The sequence below is a fragment of the Phodopus roborovskii genome, unplaced genomic scaffold (assembly GCF_943737965.1).
Source record: "Phodopus roborovskii unplaced genomic scaffold, PHOROB, whole genome shotgun sequence".
Lineage (NCBI taxonomy): Eukaryota > Metazoa > Chordata > Mammalia > Rodentia > Cricetidae > Phodopus > Phodopus roborovskii.
In genome coordinates, this window is record NW_026125052.1 from 16597224 (window position 1) to 16615054 (window position 17831).

At 46.2% G+C, this 17831-nt stretch overlaps 2 protein-coding genes across 2 annotated transcripts; both read left to right on the plus strand.

Moving 5' to 3' along the window:
* Positions 1-238: 238 nt before the first annotated feature.
* Rundc1 (RUN domain containing 1) lies at positions 239-10938 on the plus strand. The gene is made up of 5 exons (XM_051177480.1): positions 239-769; positions 4552-4710; positions 6125-6323; positions 7023-7139; positions 8411-10938. The coding sequence occupies exons 1-5, from the start codon at positions 266-268 to the stop codon at positions 9274-9276; spliced, it is 1845 nt and encodes a 614-aa protein (XP_051033437.1). The 5' UTR covers positions 239-265; the 3' UTR covers positions 9277-10938.
* A 2327-nt stretch (positions 10939-13265) lies between these two features.
* On the plus strand, positions 13266-16669 carry Rpl27 (ribosomal protein L27). The gene is made up of 5 exons (XM_051177537.1): positions 13266-13399; positions 13661-13743; positions 14483-14652; positions 16372-16482; positions 16577-16669. Exons 2-5 carry the CDS (start codon positions 13663-13665, stop codon positions 16623-16625), a joined length of 411 nt encoding a protein of 136 aa, XP_051033494.1. The 5' UTR covers positions 13266-13399; positions 13661-13662; the 3' UTR covers positions 16626-16669.
* The last annotated feature ends 1162 nt before the right edge of the window (positions 16670-17831 follow it).

Sequence of the window (17831 nt, forward strand, 5' to 3'; positions counted from 1 at the left end):
CCTCTATGAGCAGGAAAAGGGCTACCCTAGGCACTATAGGCTGGAAATTACTTGTCCTCGTCCTCGTTCATTTGTTCCTCCAACGCAAAGTACTCGCGGGTCTAATTCTCAGTAGGCACTAAAGCAGTCTCAAGGGGAGGGGGCGGGCCCTCGGGAGACTGGAGGCACACAGGCCCCGCCCACCTCTCCTCCCGGCTTCTCTGCCAGCGCCCGTTGTCATGGCAGCAAGGGGGCGCGACTGACGTGCGACGGCGTTTCCGGGAAGATGGCGGCCGTGGAAGTGGCTACGGAGCTGGCCACTGTAGTGACGGCCTTCGGGCCAAAGGCGAAGGACGAAGAAGAGGAAGACGAGGAGGAGTCGCTGCCACCTTGTGAGGCCGTGCGCTGGGCCCCAGTGGGGGCTGTGGCCGAGGCCGGGCCTGGGGCGGCGGCGTTCTCGGAGGAGGCGGCAGCCGAGGAGCCTGGAGCGGCTGCGGGCTCTCCTCCCGACGCGACCGTCCGCACGCTGAGGCGACTGCAAGCCGAACGGCGGCAGCTGGACTCGGCCCTGCTCGCGCTGTCCTCGCACTTCGCGCAGGTGCAGTTCCGCCTGCGCCAGGTAGTGCGCGGGGCGCCGGCCGAGCAGCAGCGTCTCCTGCGCGAGCTCGAAGACTTCGCCTTCCGCGGCTGTCCTCACGTCCTGGGATACGAGGGGCTGGAAGACCCCTGCGGCGACGACGAAGGAAGTGGGCTTCCCGAGGGCCGGCCACGAGTGCGGGGCGAGGACCAGGTGAGTTAGGGGCTGGGTCCGGCTGGGCGTGAGGGTGGGGCAGGCAGGGAGTGTGTGGGTGGTGATGCAGCGGTGAACCGAGGCAGACAGGGTGAGAGCGGCGAACTGGATGTGTCAAAGGTACGCGAATGCAGGATACAGACGCTGCAGACAGGAGGATGCAGAAAGACATAGGGCGAGCATTGAAAAGGCAGTGGGTAATGGAAGCAGCGCTGCCTCTGTTTGCCTTACCCACACCTTTTTTTTATCTCGTGTGTGTATGTATGTCACAAGCTTTACCAGGAGATATGCCTCCAGCCCTGGACACTTCACTTGCTCATAGATGAGCGCGCGGGGGGGGGGGGGCGGGAGAAGTGGGAAGTGAATTGAATTGGAATCCATGGAAATGTAAATTCACCCACCCCGTGCTTTTTTTTTTTTTCCTCATAAATAGGCTGTAATCTTTATGCTGTTTTATCTCAGTGAGAGGTTTGGTAAATAAAGACCTTCTCTCTTATTTTTTTGGGGGGGGGGCTGTTTCGAGATAGGTTTTCCCTGTGGAGCCTTGGCTGCCCTGAAATTCACTCTGTAGACCAGGCTGGCCTTGAACTCACAGAGATCCGCCTGCCTCTGCTTCTGGAGTCCTGGACTTAAAAGTATGTGCTACCACACCTTCTCTTGGTAGTGGAAAGAAACATGCCTCCTGAAGATAAGGAATTCCTAGCAATGTCTTCAAGCTGCTCAGTACAATGAAGAATGCAGTGAAATTGTGTAAGCCACACCAAGGGAAGGTTTCTTACACACTTAGCATCTCTGGAAGCTGGAAGTTTTGGGACAGCTGTCTTTCCCCTTCCTATTCTGTAGACTACAGTCCACATATGGCCTTCTCAGTCATAATGGCTTAGCCAGGAAAACTTATCGGTAGCAGTTATTGGCTTTTGTCAATCTGAACTGTTTCCAGTTCCTTCCTTCTCATATCTCCTTGCCCAGACTTAAAAGTTAGACTAGGTGATTACTTGTAGCCAGCCCCGGTTCAGTAGTGAATGGCATGAAAGGTCCTGTGTAGACATGGCACTTTCTATCGTTCATTGTCACTTTCAGAAAAATTTTCAGTGTAATGCCATAAAATATTGTGCTCTGTCTACCTATTAAGCCGCTGAATCCCCCCCCCCCCCTTGAGACAGGATTTCTCTATTTAGCTTTGTAGACTAGGCTGGCCTTGATCCGCCTACCACTGCCTTCTGAGTGCTGAGATTAAGGCATGTGCCCCCACTAACCCCGTAATTTTTTTTTTTTAATGGCAGTTTCTCTAGCTAAGGCTGCCTTTGAACTTGCTATAGAATAATCTTGAATTTTTTTTTTAATATATTTGAGTGGCTCTTGCCTCCATCTTCTGAATACTGAGATTACAGGCATAGGGACCATACCCAGTTATCCAGTGTTGTCTCTGAACCTAGCATCTAGTACATGCTAGGCAGGCGCCTCACCAATTTAGCTACGTCCCAAGCCTCTCCAAATTACTTTAAACGTTATCTCATTTTGTCCTGGAAATTAAATCTATTATTTCCTGCCTTGCCCCAGAACTTACTGTTGTTCTCTCTGTTAAATTTGTTTGCTCCACTCCAGCAAATACGCTGTAACTACGACAGCAAGTGACAGACTTTGGCAGGCGTAGCCATGGAAACAAACACGGATTTATAGCTGGTTTCTTTCTTCCTTGGCTTCACAACAGGATGACAAAGATAGACTATCCTTCGTTTCTTTCTTTTTTGACTGATTAGATAACATCCTCCAGCCAGAGTTCATTATTTGGAATTTGTTATTCTGTACCTAATTCAGTCCAAAAACACATAACAAATATGTACTGAGGGCTGGAGAGATGGTTCAGCAGTTAAGAGCGCTGGCTGTTGCTGCAGAGAACCCAGGTTTGATTCCCAGCATCAAGATGGCAGCCCACAACTGTCTACAAACCCTGTTCCAAAGGATTGGATTCCCCCCTCTTCTGGCCTCCATGGACACCAGGCCCTCACATGGTACATAAACATACATGCAGACAAAATATCCGTAAGCATAAAATAAAATTTTAAAAATATTTTTTTAAGGCAGAAAAGAACTATGCACTGAGAATTCCCCTCATCCTGGGCTCAAATCTAGGTATATTAGGGTTGAAATTCAAGACCTTTGCCCTTTAGGAGTTTGTAGATTAGTAGACACAGGTACTAAACAAATACTATAATGAGTAAATGTACACAATACAAAGGAAGGAATGACTTGTTGTGCCTAGAGAAAATCAGAGAAAGCTTCCAGTGGAGACCTAGTTACTGAGCTGAGAAAGAGAAGGGGGCTCTGAGAAAAAGCAGTAAGACTCAGGAAGGATAGAAGAGTATCCTGAGGCTTGCTTTCATGCTCAACGAAGCTAAAAAAAGAACAACAATTACTTTTTAAGAAGTTGAGCGAAAAGTTAATTATTTGTTTTTCATCTGTTCTTTCTCACACCTTGCTTCTTGAGGGCTTGGAAGTACAACCCTACATCAAGTTTACTACCGTGTAGATCCTAGTTTAAAATGCAGTCTTATGCCACAAGTGACTTACTGCCTCTCCTCCTTTGTTTGTTGTTGTTGTTTGGTTGGTTTTAATTTGTTTGTTTGTTTTGTTTTGTTTTTTCAGTTTCAGTCTGTATGTGTATGCAATCCAGACTGGTCTGAAACTCACTGAGGAGTAGAAGTGAACAAGGACATGTCTGGCTTGCTTTTTGTTTTGTTTAGGATTTGTACTCAGAGATGAAGACCCAGTGTCTAAGAACATGTTGTCAAAACTTGATCACTGTGAAAGACTTTTAATAACTTAAAGACAGAAGCCATGTGGTGATTGCCATGAAAAAGGGATCATCCTCAGAGAAACCTAACACACACATATGCCCACATACCACATTGTTACCTTCCCACCCCTGTGACTTGGCTTCTCTGTATTTCTGTGCCTTAGGTACTGACATGTCATTGTTTCCCGTTTTACCGAAATTGCTATAACCTTTCCTAGCAGCTTTGAAATTTCAGAAAACTGGTTTTCTCTCTATATAAAGTCTTTCTCTATACTCAAATCCCCAGGCCTTGCTTTTTGAGATGGGGGTCTCATAAAGCCCAGCCTAGCTTTAGACTAGCTATCTAGCTCATGCTGGACTAGAACTTCTAATCCTTGAGTCTGCACAAGCCACCATACAAGGTTCATTCCCCCAGACGGTTTAGCAAAATTGGTTTAAACTGACTAGTGAGGAATTATACTGACTTAACTGGCCATAAAGATGACACCTTTAACTCCAGGAGGCCATCGTACCTAAGTTTTTTCTCTCCTGACTAGACCTTTGAAAAACAATTCTTTTAACAAAAGGCTTCATTGTGTTTATGTCCTGTTTCCAATAAAGGAGTGACCATTTTTTTAAAACACATGTATAGGGATACAGGGGTGCAGGCCTTTAAACCCAGCACTTGGGAATCAGAAGCAGGTGGATCTCTGAGTTTGAAGCCAGCCTGGTCTACAGAGTGAGTTCCAAGACAACTAGGGCTAACACAGAGAAACCCTGTCTCCAAAAACCAAAAAAAAAAAAAAAAAAAAAAAAGAAAAACACACATGTAATCAGCTGCTTTGAGGGAAGTATGTTTTTACTGCTGAACCTGCCTTGTCAATTGTTTTCATTGAATTGTTTGGAAATGTTTTGTATTTTCCTGGTCATTATTGGCCCAAGTTCTATAAAGTGCCCTTGGCTTCTCTTTTCTGTGAAATAGACCCAAGTGTTTTTCTCTTCATAGAGTGAGCAGGAAAAACGAGAGCGCCTAGAAACCCAGAGGGAAAAGCAGAAAGAATTGATTCTGCAGCTCAAGACCCAGCTGGATGACCTGGAAACCTTTGCGTATCAGGAGGGCAGTTATGATTCCTTGCCGCAGTCCGTGGTCTTGGAAAGACAACGGGTAAGCAGTCCTCAGAAGTGGCTCCAGCATTTCTTATGGTTAATGTATTCCTGCTGGTGATATTCCAGCATAGCCTCCCCCAAGGCCTTACCAAGAATCCCGGGTACAAATCAAAGGGAAAGTTTGCTATTTCCTGGAACCAGTCTCTCTTTCTTGTTCCCTTCCTTTCAAAGTTTCTTTATCATTTGTTTTCATCAATAAGAAGGATATATTCACTTGAAGCCTTTAGAGCAAGTATGAGGTTTTGGGGAGCTTTTGTTTTGTTTTGTTTTTTAAGACAGGGTTTTTCTGTGTAGCTCTGGTTATCCTAGAACTCACTCTGCAGACGGGGCTGACCTTGAACCCACAGGGATCCATCTGCTTCTGCTTCCCAAGGTTTGGGAGATTTTATTTATTTTTATTTTATATGTATGAGTGTTTTGCCTGCATATAGGTCTGTGTACCTTCCATGGCACTTCATGCCCTGGGAGCCAGAAGAAGGTGGCAGGCCCTCTAAAGTGGAGTTACAAAGATTGTTAGCTGCCATATGGGTGCTGGGAACCCAAACCTGGTCCTCTGGAAGAGTGCTGGCACTCTTCACTGCTGGCCCATCTCTCCAGCCCAAATATGAAGCTCTCTAGCCACTTTGGATCATTCAGCTTGATCTAAAGGAGGAAGTTAACTGGCATGGTGAGCTCACAGTGCATGAGGGGTGCCATTTCTGATCAAAAGGAACTATGTGTTCTTTTGTTTTGTTGTTTTTTTGAAACAGGGTTTCTCTGTATTGCTTTGGAGCCTGTCCTGGAAATCGCTTTGTAGACCAGGCTGGCCTCGAACTCAACAGAGATTTGCCTGCCTCTGCCTTCCTAGTGCTGGAATTAAAGGCCTGAGCCACCACCACCCAGCTTGTTTTGTTTTGTTTGTTTATTTGGTTGGTTGTTTGAGACAGGGTTTCTTTGTAGCCTGGTTGTCCTGGTATTCACTTTGTAGACCAGGCTGTCCTTGAACTCCCAGTGATCTGCCCATCTCTGCCTCCTAAGTGCTGGGATTAAAGGTATTTGCTTCCACTGCCCAGCTTGTTTGTTTTTTGAGACAGTTATTTAGCCTGGGCTGGCCACTAACTTGTTATATAGGCCATCAACGCTGTACAGTTGTATGAAAGTGGATGCTCATGTGCCACAGTACACGTTTCTCTCCTTCCACCTTTATGTGGATTCTGAGGGTATAACTCGGCCACCAGGCTTGTATAACAAGTGCTTTTATCTGAGGAGCCATTACTCAGGCCATCCTCATCTTAATCAGCAGCAGCATCATTTTCTCCTGAAGGTCTGTTCCAATTTTATTTATGTTTGGACATAGAAGCCTCACTAAGATTCTCCTCCCTAACCCTCTTTGAACATTGCAAAGGTTACACTCATTGCTGTGGTTTTGATAGGTGATCATCGATGAGTTAATAAAGAAACTGGACATGAATCTGAATGAGGACATCAGTTCCCTGTCAACTGAGGAGCTTCGTCAGCGTGTGGACGCAGCAGTGGCTCAGATTGTCAACCCAGCTCGGGTGAAAGAGCAGTTGGTTGAGCAACTGAAAACCCAGATCCGAGACCTTGAGATGTTCATCAGCTTCATCCAAGGTTAGAGGCATCTGGGAAGCAGAAGCCTGAACAGTGTAGTAGTTGGTGTGGTCTGAGAACTGGTATCTAAAGGGGCCACTTCTCACTGTGTTTAAGAGAATTTAAGAGTTGAAATGGATGAGGTTCTGCATGCCTTTAGTCCTTGAATGCAGAGGCAGAGACTGGCAGACCTCTCACTTATAGGCCAGCCTGTTTAATTAGAGTGGGCGCCAGGCTAGGCTGCTCTTATGTGTGCCACAGAAGAATGGAAAGAGCATTATCTCAAAGCATGTCTTTCAGGGCCAGTGCTGGCTCATGTCCTCGGCAGATTCCTCCCCTCTTAGTTTTACTCTCTTCACTGGGGATGATTCATTCTTCATTTGCTAAGCAAATATTTATTGAGCCAGCTATGCTGTACCAGACACCTTTACACAGTGAAACACAATAATTTATAAAATTCTGGTCATACAGTAGGAATTATTAACTATCCTTTTCTCTGTAAAAATCTATTATGAGGCCCAGCAGTGGTGGCGCACACCTTTGGTCCCAGCTTGGGAGGCAGAGGCAGGTAGATCTCTGTGAGTTCAAGGCCAGCCTGGTCTACAAAGCTACACAGAGAAACCCTGTCTTGAAAAACCTAAACTAAAAAAAGAATAAAAAATACAAATGTGCTATGAAGGGTATAAATAAGTGTCTTGGTTTTGTAACTTCTGATGACAGATGAAGTGGGAAGCCCCTTGCAGACAAGTGGACACTGTGAGTGCAAGGCCAGCGGGAAGACAGAAAACAGCTCCACCAGAATGGGCAGCAGCACACTGCCCCCAGGGGCCAGCAAAAGTAAGTACAGTTCCTAGAATGCACAGACTACAAAAGCAGATAGTGGGAGGTAGAAGCAGGAGGATTGAAAATTCAAGGTTAGGACCTGGAAAGAGGGCTTAGGGATTGAATGTGGCTCTTCCAGAGGACCCGGGTTCAATTCCACATCGCATCTTAGAACTGTATTTAACTCCAACATCTGACACCCTCACACAGATGTATATGCAGTCAGAACACCAATGCACTTAAAATGAAAAAATAATTGAAAAGAAATGTTCAAGGCCAATCTGGACTACACACCGAGATTCTATATAGCAAAAAGAAAGAGCTGTAGATTGGCTCGGCAGGCAAAAGTCCTTGCTGAGAAGCCTGGGGACGTGGCTGGCTCCCTGAACTACACGGTGGAAGGAGAGAACTGACTCTCTCTGGTTGTCCTCTGCCCTTAAGAGCATTCACACACACACACACACACGCGAATGAATTAGTGATTGCTTGAGTCTTAAGAACAAATGGGGCAGAGGAAATTATAATGATACAGGGTATCTTTGAGGCATGATAAAAACATTCTAATATGATGATGTACGTACAATTCTTTTTTTTTTTTTTTTTTTTTTTTTTTTTTTGGGTTTTGTTTTTTGACACAGGGTTTCTCTGAAGCTTTAGAAACTGTCCTAGAACTAGCTCTTGTAGACCAGGCTGGTCTCAAACTCACAGAGATCCTCCTGCCTCTGCCTCCCAAGTGCTGGGATTAAAGTTGTGTGCCACCAACACCTGGCAAGGTATGTACAATTCTTAACTATAACTTTAAAAGAAAATGACTAGATCTGGGAGAGGTGGCTAGTATATGTCTATTGTGGATAGAGCCTAGAGTTCTGGATTTAATCGTGAACACCAAAAAACAAAACCAAAGAAGCTGAGCATGTAGCATACACCTGTAATCCTACCACTGGAGAAACTGAGGCAGGAAGATAGAGTTTGAGGCCAACCTGGACATGGTGGTGCCTTCTTGAAATCCCAGCAATAGGGAGGCTGAGAGGTGATGATTGCCATGACAGCAAGATCCTGGGTGAAAAAGCCAGCAGCCTGAATTGTGTACTAGAAATGGATGTCTGCACAGTATCTCAATTACAGTTAGTATCATCAGCCAAAAAAAAGTCAGTCCAGCTACATCCTTGCCTTCATGTGGCACCAGTGCCTATGGCTTGGGAGCAGGACTTGCTCTCGGCTTGTAACTTGTTGAATGTTCTATGTCATCTTGGCCTCTTTCTAACAAATCACTGTTTTCTAAGCAGCAAAGGCAGAAGACGTGAAGAGAGTCCGGGAAACGGGGCTACACCTGATGCGTCGAGCGCTGGCTGTGCTGCAGATCTTTGCTGTCAGCCAGTTGGGCTGTGCCACAGGCCAGATCCCTCAGTCCTTGTGGCAGAGGGGTCAGGCAGACAGAGACTACTCTCCCTTACTGAAACGGCTGGAAGTGTCAGTAGACAGAGTAAAGCAGCTAGCCTTGAGACATCAGCCACATGACCATGTCATCACTTCGGCCAACCTCCAGGACCTCTCTCTAGGAGGCAAGGATGAGCTGACCATGGCTGTGCGGAAGGAGCTGACAGTGGCTGTGAGGGACCTGCTGGCCCACGGACTATATGCCACCTCCTCTGGGATGAGCCTTGTCATGGCCCCCATTGCTTGTTTGTTGCCAGCCTTCTCCTCAGCCCCCGAGACCATGCACCCCTGGGAGCTCTTTGTAAAGTACTATCATGCCAAGAATGGCCGTGCATATGTGGAATCCCCAGCCCGGAAGCTCTCACAGTCGTTTGCCCTTCCTGTAATGGGTGGCAGCACCGTGACCCCCAAACAGAGCCTTCTGACAGCCATCCACCTGGTGCTGACAGAGCACGACCCTTTCAAGCGCAGTGCTGACTCAGAGCTGAAGGCGTTGGTATGCATGGCACTGAATGAGCAGCGCCTGGTGTCCTGGGTGAACCTCATCTGCAAGTCAGGGTCCCTCATCGAGCCCCATTACCAGCCCTGGAGCTACATGGCTCACACAGGTTTCGAGAGTGCCCTCAACTTGCTCAGCCGCCTCAGCAGCCTCAAGTTCAGCCTTCCCGTAGACTTGGCGGTGCGCCAGCTCAAGAACATCAAGGATGCCTTTTGAAGATTAGCCTGACCTTGGGCCCCACATGCCTTACTTTAAAGAGGTAGAGGTCTTAGGGTTCTGAGTACCAGCCAGGGAGCTAGAGGGAAGGTTACAGACATTTTTCTTAAACCCTTTTCAGGTGGTCAGCCAAATGGAGGCAAAGTCTGTTTTCCTCCTAGCGTAATAGAAAGATGTGCCAGAGACTGTCATCAAAAATAGTGTCAGAGAGATGGTTCACCAGGTAAAGATGCTTGCATCACACCTGACAATCTGAGTGATGCTGGAGACCCACATGATACAGGGAGAGTCCTCTCACAAATTATCCTCTTACCTCCATACATGAACTGTGTGGAACGTGTGCGCCCCTGCCCAAACATAGACCAGTTTAATAAAATCTGAAAAAGAGTATCAGGACTAGAGGTGTCTGTCGCTCAGGGGTGTGGGCCTGGAAAGCATGCACACAGCCAAGCTTGGGACACTTGAAAGCAAGCAGAGAGCCACCCCAGCCCACCACAGTACATCTGTCCCACTGCGTTAACAAAATCAGTTACCACACATAGCTGATGCCCAGCTCACTGTGGCATATCTGCTTTTTAGAAAGTACAGGTTGGGCCGGGCGTTGGTGGCGCACGCCTTTAATCCTAGCACTTGGGAGGCAGAGGCAGGCGGATCTCTATGAGTTTGAGGTCAGTGTGGTCTACAGAGTGAGTTCCAGGACAGGCTCCAAAGCAATACAGAAAAACCCTGTCTCAAAAAACCAAAAAAAAAAAAAAAAAAAGAAACCGCAGGTGGGGTCCCCGTTCTCTTCGTGGCAGCAAGTAAGTCCCAGTGAGGGAGCTCTGAAAGACCCTGAATGTGAGGCTCCTGCTAGTTCAGTTGGGAGCAGTCTCCCTCAGGAGCAGCTGTGAGAGCCTTAGGGCCAGAACCGTAATCCAGTTAGGAATTCTGGTTCCCCGTCTTTCTGTGGGAGTTTTAGTGTGAGTCTAAGATGAGAACGGAATCTCCCTGCTGAGGTAATTCTCACAGACAGTGCTCTTCCAGTTACGAAGAACGACAACTGATGTCAGGTACTATCTCTGGAAAGTCACTTTCTTCTGTGACCCTCTCAGGACTGACACAGTCTTTGGAAATGAAAGCATTCAAAAAAGTCCTTGTCACTCAAGAACTCACAGAACACACAGGGTGAGTGGCACAGCCTCTGGCTTGTGACCCGCTCACACTACCTGACCTGAAGAATGTCTGACAGGGATGGTTTGATCTTAGTGTGCTCAGCAGCTCTTGGGCCGGGGGATTATCACTTATTTTCATATGCCTGCACGGCTGTGAACTTGACTCCTGTCCTTCAGCTGCCAGGGGGCCCTTGCTCCAGCACTCCCGAAGATGTGTGAACTAAACTGCCTCCTGCACTTTGTTCCCGTGAAGTACACTTTAACTCGTTTCAATGACATGTCACTTAGGATGCATCATTGACATTTAATGGAAATAAATGCAATTTCCCTATGAGACAGAAAAGTGTTTCGGGGCTTGGGATGCAGCTCAGTGGTAGACTGCATGCCTGGCTTGTCTGGGGTCCTGTTTTTCAATCCTCAGCACCACTCCCAGGAGAAAAAAAGATAATTGTAAAATATCACAAATAATGATATATCGGTGATTGATAATAAAATTATAATATTTTGTGTAGCTGTTTGGCAAAGCCCATAGCTTCCTTCTGCTTTCTAAGTTTCTCTAGTCCTATCAGCCCTTGTAATCTAGGTCAGTTATTTCTTTAGGGACTGTCTACTCCCTCTCTACCCTGGATCAAGCCAGGATTTGCTGGCAGTAGTGGGTTTGTATGTGTATTGTTTTTGCCTGATCAGACTCTCCCAAAAGTGCTATGATTGTTTTCATTCATCTTGCTACATTGCAGTGGATGTTGTCACACATGCTGCTTCTGGAAATTGGTACTGTTAAGTCCACTCATCAGGCTGTCAGTGTTTAGGGTGAGTGAGAACTGGCCTAGCTCTATGGCATGACCCAGATTTGCTCCTGTACTGCTTTAACTTATATTTGTGTGTGGGAGCCGGAGTTCTATGACTCGCCTGTGGAATTAGTTCAATACCTTGAAATTCTGATGCTCTATTTACTGCCTCCTGGGCCTTGGGATTATACTCATGGGCTCCACTCTGCACGATCTTCTTACTGAGCTACATGGTAGTTTGTCCAAGACATTTCCTCCTTGTTCATTTTTGCCAGGCAGGTACCTAGGGTCTCTCTCCAGTGCTTCATACTTTGTGTTCTCCAATGCAGTGATCCTGGGGTGACACTTGTCAGTCAGGAGGCAGCCTTCAGGAGATCTCAATATGAACCTGCAGGCTCACACTGAGCATCATGGAAGCCAAGATGCCTAGGGAAGTTAATGTGTGGACATCAAGCTAAGTGGAAGAAGATGAACGAACTGGTCAGCTGCTCCTTCATAGAGATTGTAGGGTCCAAGGCAATGCCAAAATAGTATTCCAGACTCAAATAGTATGTAACAGCAAACAGCATTTATTATACCAGCATACATTTGGAGTCGTTCACCTGGTGATGGCCCTGGGACCCTGACAAGGACGTGCAGGCTCCTTTTAAGCACACAAGGGGAGTTTCAGGGACAGCTACTACATAACTGATTAAGCAAGCAGCAGTTACATTAGTATATTTCTAATTGACTAGGTTTAGTCTAATCATTTCTAGATACATCTGTACAAGTTTGGGCAAGTCTGGATCAGACTCAGAAGGGGGCTGCAGGAACCATCCTTGAGACCTTGTGTGGCAGACTCAGGCCTTTGATGTATAGGTGCACACCTGCAATCCCAGCACTCGGGAGACAGAGGCAGGAGGATCTCTGTGAGTTTGAGGCCAGCCTGGTCTACAAAGCAAGTTCCAGGACAGCCAGAACTGTTACTTAGAAAAACCCTGTCTCGGAAAAAAACAAAAACAAAAAACAACCTTCAAAACAAATTAACATTTGAAGTACTAATAAATAGGGGCTGGAGAGATGGCCCAATAGTGTAGGAGTACACTCTGCTCTTGCAGAGGACCTGGAGAGAACACAGGTTCAATTTCCAGCAATGACATAGGGGCACACAATCGTCTGTGACACCAATTCCACGAAATTCAACACTTCTCTGACCTCCTTGGACACTAGGCACTTACTTGGTGCACACACATACATGCAAGCAAAATACTCATACATGAAAAATAAAAAGTCGGGCTTTGGTGGCACACACCTTTAATCCCAGCACTTGGGACGCAGAGGAAGGCAAATCTCTGTAGGTTCCAAGACAACCAGAGCTGTTACACAGAGAAACCCCTCTCTCAAAATCTGACCTTCAATAAAAAAAATCTTAAAATATGTTATATGTCTATAATTTTAAAAATAAAGGAGTGTCACATGCTTACTCTGGTCAATAATAGTTGACATCATTGGGTTGACCATTAGAGATAAGAACATTTGTTTGATCTTCCTTATCTAGTTTTTACCTAACAGTGCACAGCTCATTTTGTTCCCTATGACTTTTACTTTTTTCCTCTCTCTCTCTTGAAAAGTATATCTTTACCTATTATATATACAGTGTCCTGCCTGCATTCACGTTTGGACACCAGTGGAGCCACCAGATCTCATTATAGATGGCTGTGAGCCGCCATGCGGTTGCGGGGAATTGAACTCAGGACGTTTGGAAGAGCAAACAGTGCTCCTAACTTCGGAGCTACCTCTCCTGGAAATACAGGCGTACCCCACATAAAAACCTGGCTCCATGACAAAACAGTACATTTTAGACTGTGTCCCCCACCTAGTGGCAGAATCGGGGACTACAACGAAGGAAGCGACCGAGCATAAAGAACGCAGACTCACGTGTCCTGTTTGCCCCTCCTTGCATTAGCTAGATGCTGAACTCTGTTCCTGTCTGCCGTTAGTGCTGCTAATAAAGCTTGATTCAAATAAACGCGCTGCCGGACACGACCTCAAAGAACTCCTTCCGCCAGCTACTTTGACCACCAACCGAGAGGCGTAGCGGAGCCTGAAAGGCGGGACAGGAAGTGAAGCCGCCGCTCCGCAGGGTGAAAGGTTAGCGGAAGTGGCCTTCTTTCCTTTCTGCTGGGAACCGGCTACTTGCTGTCGGTGAGTAGAGGCCTGGAGAGGGTCTTGCAATCCGCCGCCATCGCGGCCCCGGGATCCGTGGCTGGGCCACTTCAGACTCTGAGCCTGTGGTGGCTTCGTGGCGAGTCGCGTCGCTCAAGCAGAACCTGCGGGCCGCGTGGCCTTGTCGGCAGCGAGCCATCTAAAGTCGCGGGCCTACCACCCGGGCTCGCGCATAGGAACTCGGCTCCTGGGCCTTAGGCTTTACAACATTCTGAGCCGCTCCTTGTCTTTCTTCCGCAGAAATGGGCAAGTTCATGAAACCCGGGAAAGTGGTGCTGGTCCTGGCTGGACGCTACTCCGGACGCAAAGCCGTCATCGTGAAGGTACCAGACCCTCGGCTTGCCCGCGGGAAGTTGGGTTGCAGTATTGTTCAGGATGGGTAGGATCAGAATTTAAATCTCCTTTCCCAGCAGTAACCAATGGACCTGGCGGCTAAGCATGTGGTAAATGCATGTGATAGGTCTGGAGCAAGTGTAAGTTGGATTTGGACCCTGACTCTCCACCGTATGAATAGGCTTCAAATATGTAATAGTGGTCGTTGTGTTTTGAGCATCTTAAAGGTGTGGGGTGTGATTCGTGCATTAGCCTAGGAGACTTTATTTACTGAAGTTGTTGAGGACATTGGCTTCTGCTCCTGCCATTTGAGACTGGTCTCTGGGGCCAGACTGCCAGCTCTGGAGTTGATAGATGAGATAGATAGACTTAGCATCACTGTAAATGATTACCTCTTTTCCCTCCATGACAGGGTTTCTCTGTAGCTCTGGCTGTCCTGGAACTAACTCACTTTGTAAACCAGGCTGGCCTTAAACTGCCTGAGTGCATAAATATTTTGATGGAATCTTTACATATTCCTCAAAAGCTTTTGCAAAGTCCTGTGATGGGCATAAACATTGACTAGCTCACAGTTACTGTCCTGTTTACTCTTTAAACTTAGCACGGAGTGATTGTGGTTATGAAGTGTGGAGAGTGTGTGTGTATTTAATTAACATACAGTTGTACCAAGGTGGGCCCAAGAGATAATTTAATTTTCTTTTTTATTATGTTCCCCCACACACACCTCAGAACATTGACGATGGCACCTCAGACCGCCCTTACAGCCATGCCCTGGTGGCTGGAATTGACCGCTATCCCCGAAAAGTGACAGCTGCCATGGGCAAGAAGAAAATCGCCAAGCGATCAAAGATCAAGTCTTTTGTGAAAGTTTATAACTACAACCACCTCATGCCCACAAGGTGAGCCTTCAGGAAATGGGTTTTCATTTCCACTCCTGAGGAAGAAACAGCCTTGTGGATGCTATGGTAAAAGGCCGGTGTTTGTTAATATAAAGACAGGGTTTCTCTGTGTAGTCCTGGCTGTCCTGGAACTAGGTCTGTAGACCAGACTGGCCTCAAACGATCCATCTGTCTCTGCTTCCCAAGTGTTGAATAGGTGTTTTTTTATGTTAGCAAATCTGATGTCTGTATTCTGGGTTACAGGTGTGAGCATCCAACTTCAGCTCCTTCCTTGTTTTCAGTTACTTAACTAAGTAGGATTGAATTTTTTTTTTTTTTATTAAGTAAAGATTGCTGTATTTGTTGTCCATCAAGGGTTGACAAGACAGTCTGATTTGCCTTCTCTCACTGTTAATACAAGATGATTTCTTTTGGTCTGTGGGACTGAGTTTATGCCTGCTGTTGGTGATCAGAGTTCAATCCCTAGAGTTATATAAAGGTGGTTTTACTTATTTATTGGTTTTTGGAGACAGGGTTTCTCTGCATTGCTTTGGAACCTGTTCTGGCAGAAAGGTCTGCCTGTCTCTATCTCCTAAGCACTGGGATTAAAGGCGTGCACCACCACTCCCCAGCTACAGGTGCTTATTCTTGCCGAGCAAACTGAGTTTAGTTTCAAGAACATACTCATGTTACATCGTTCAAGGCTGCCTGTACTTCAGCTCCTGGAGTTCTGACATCCTTTTCTGGCTTCCCATGTGCACAGATGCACACAATTAGAAATCTTTTCACACTTGTATTCACTTGAGGCTGGGTGCTGTGGTACACACCTTACATTTTAATCCCAGCATTTAGGAGACAGGCAGGTAGGTCTCCTTGAAGTTCTAGGCTAGCCAAGTCTATAGAGTGAAAGTTTTTTGTGTATGTATAGATGTTTTGTCTGGGTGTATTTGCTGAGAATTGGACTTGGGTTCTCTGGAAGAGCAGTCAGTGTGCTCTTAACCACTGAACTGTCTCCAGGCACCCTCCAGAAGTGATTTCTTGACTGCTGAGGTGCTAGTGCTGTTATGATCCTACTGCTTGGCAACTGAAGCCAGGGGAGCTTCAAGCTGTGGGCCAGCCAGAGCTATATAGTGAGAGTGTTTGGTGAGAAGCCAGTTTTCATTGCTAGGCCCTTAAAGTGGCAGACACAGCACATGCTGTCTCAGTACATGGGTAGCAAAGGAACTACAGGAATTGGGACCCAGCAGCATGTCTTTACTTAATGGTCTAGTTTGCTCTGCTTAGGCTGGTCCTGGATCTCACCTCATCCTCTGGGGTGCTGGAATTATAGAAGTGTGCCACACCTGGCCAAGTAGGATCCAAACAGAGATAGCCCACTGTTGTATTGAAAGTAAAGTGTGATGAGTCTCTCTTAAAAGTGGTTTCAGAAATGAAGCAAAGTGACATTTCCCAGTGTTTAAGAGTGTGGAAATTGTTACCATCAGGAAGTAGTTTGGAAAGAACAACGCTCAAATTCCCAAATATTGTCAATAAATGTTTGTTTTCATTTAAATGGACTTTGTTATATAAAATAAATTTTAAAAAGTGTGTGGAAATGGATATTCGTTGAGGTTTCCAGTGAGTGGCATGAAGATGCAGCATGACTTTAGTGGATGAGTTAGATGACACCCACCCCCAGGTCCCTCGAGGCTAGGCTGAATAAGGTCCCTACCTAATCCTGCCTCTGCTCCCATTGCCCAGGTACTCTGTGGACATCCCCTTGGACAAAACTGTTGTCAACAAGGATGTCTTTAGAGACCCAGCTCTGAAACGCAAGGCGAGGAGGGAAGCCAAGGTCAAGTTTGAGGAACGGTAAGTAGTCCTATATTTGTTGAATGCAGTGTTAATGCTACTTTCTGAAAGAATTTGTCGTTTTTTTCATATGTCATTCTTTTTTTCTTTCTAGATACAAGACAGGGAAGAACAAATGGTTTTTCCAGAAGCTTCGCTTTTAGGTATATTTTTGTTTCCATCATTAAAAGTTTAAAAAAAAAAAAAACAGAAAACTTGTGTCTGCCTGCTGCATGTGTATCCAAAAAGGATAAGAGGACATTGGAAAGGGGCACTGGGGAAATGTGAACCCTCTGATGGGTTGACAGCCTCGGAGAAAGTGAACTTACTGAACCTTTGCCCAGGAGCTGCCCTTGACCTTTTAATAAGGTTCAGAACAGTTCAGCATTCTACCAAAGCAGGAAAGGGTGAGGCTCAGCCCCTCTCCCATCAGGAATCTCATCCTAACCTGGGTGCTTGACTACACTGCATGAAAAGAAGCTCATGCCTTTAATTCCAGCTCAGAGAGGCAGGGGGATCTCTTGAGTTTCAAGGCCATCTTTACAGAATAAGTTAAGAATGCCTCCAGGAACACACCCAAAAAAGTATAGACATACAGCAGTATAGAGGCAGGTGTGTCTCTGAGGTTGAGGCCAGACAGTGTTACATAGTGACACCATATCAAAAAAAAAAAAAAAAAAAACCTAGAAAGGGACATGGTGCTTAAGTGCTAATATAAAAAAAAAGGGTCCTGTCTCAGCACAACACAGTAGAGTCCTGGGTGCATCGAGGAAACCTGCGGAGTTAACCATCCTAGACTCTGGAGAGATCAGTTAAAAGAGAAATCCTAGGGCTAGTTAATTTTCTTAGGACTAGTTTGTTTCCCTGAACCTACATCATAGGCCCATGTGAGGGTGAAGCAGAGGTAGTCGGATATCTAAATTGGAGGCCAGCCTGGACTGAGTTCCAGGACAGCAAATGCTACCCTAACCTTGAACCCTATTAGAAAAAAAATTAGGGGGAAGGTGTGCCCAAGATGGCTTAGTGCCGATGCCAAGCCTAATAAAATAATTCTCCAGAATCGACATGGTACTAACTTGTAAAAGTCATGTTACTAACATGTCTTCACAATGGTATGTGGGTGCCCCTTGTTCACACAGTTATAAAAACGACCTGGGTGGTGGTGGCTCATGCCTTTGATCCCAGCACTTGGGAGGCAGAAGCAGGCAGACAGACCTCATTAGTTTGAGGCCAGCCTGGTATACAAAGTGAGTTCCAGAAGGGCCAGTCTTGAAAACAAAAAACTGGATTGCTATCACATATCTTTATAATCTCAGTACTTTGGGTAGCAGTTTTTAAAGCCAGCTACCTGTCTAAAAAGAAAGGACTAG

Bases quoted from the DNA above. Each gene is read 5' to 3' on its own strand.
- Rundc1 (XM_051177480.1), top strand. From the start codon at position 266: ATGGCGGCCGTGGAAGTGGCTACGGAGCTGGCCACTGTAGTGACGGCC. The intron at 6,324-7,022 runs GTTAGAGGCATC...TTCTGATGACAG, and splicing joins GTTCATCAGCTTCATCCAAG to ATGAAGTGGGAAGCCCCTTG. The intron at 7,140-8,410 runs GTAAGTACAGTT...TTTTCTAAGCAG, and splicing joins GCCCCCAGGGGCCAGCAAAA to CAAAGGCAGAAGACGTGAAG.
- Rpl27 (XM_051177537.1), top strand. From the start codon at position 13,663: ATGGGCAAGTTCATGAAACCCGGGAAAGTGGTGCTGGTCCTGGCTGGA. The intron at 14,653-16,371 runs GTGAGCCTTCAG...CCCATTGCCCAG, and splicing joins AACCACCTCATGCCCACAAG to GTACTCTGTGGACATCCCCT. The intron at 16,483-16,576 runs GTAAGTAGTCCT...TTTTCTTTCTAG, and splicing joins AAGGTCAAGTTTGAGGAACG to ATACAAGACAGGGAAGAACA.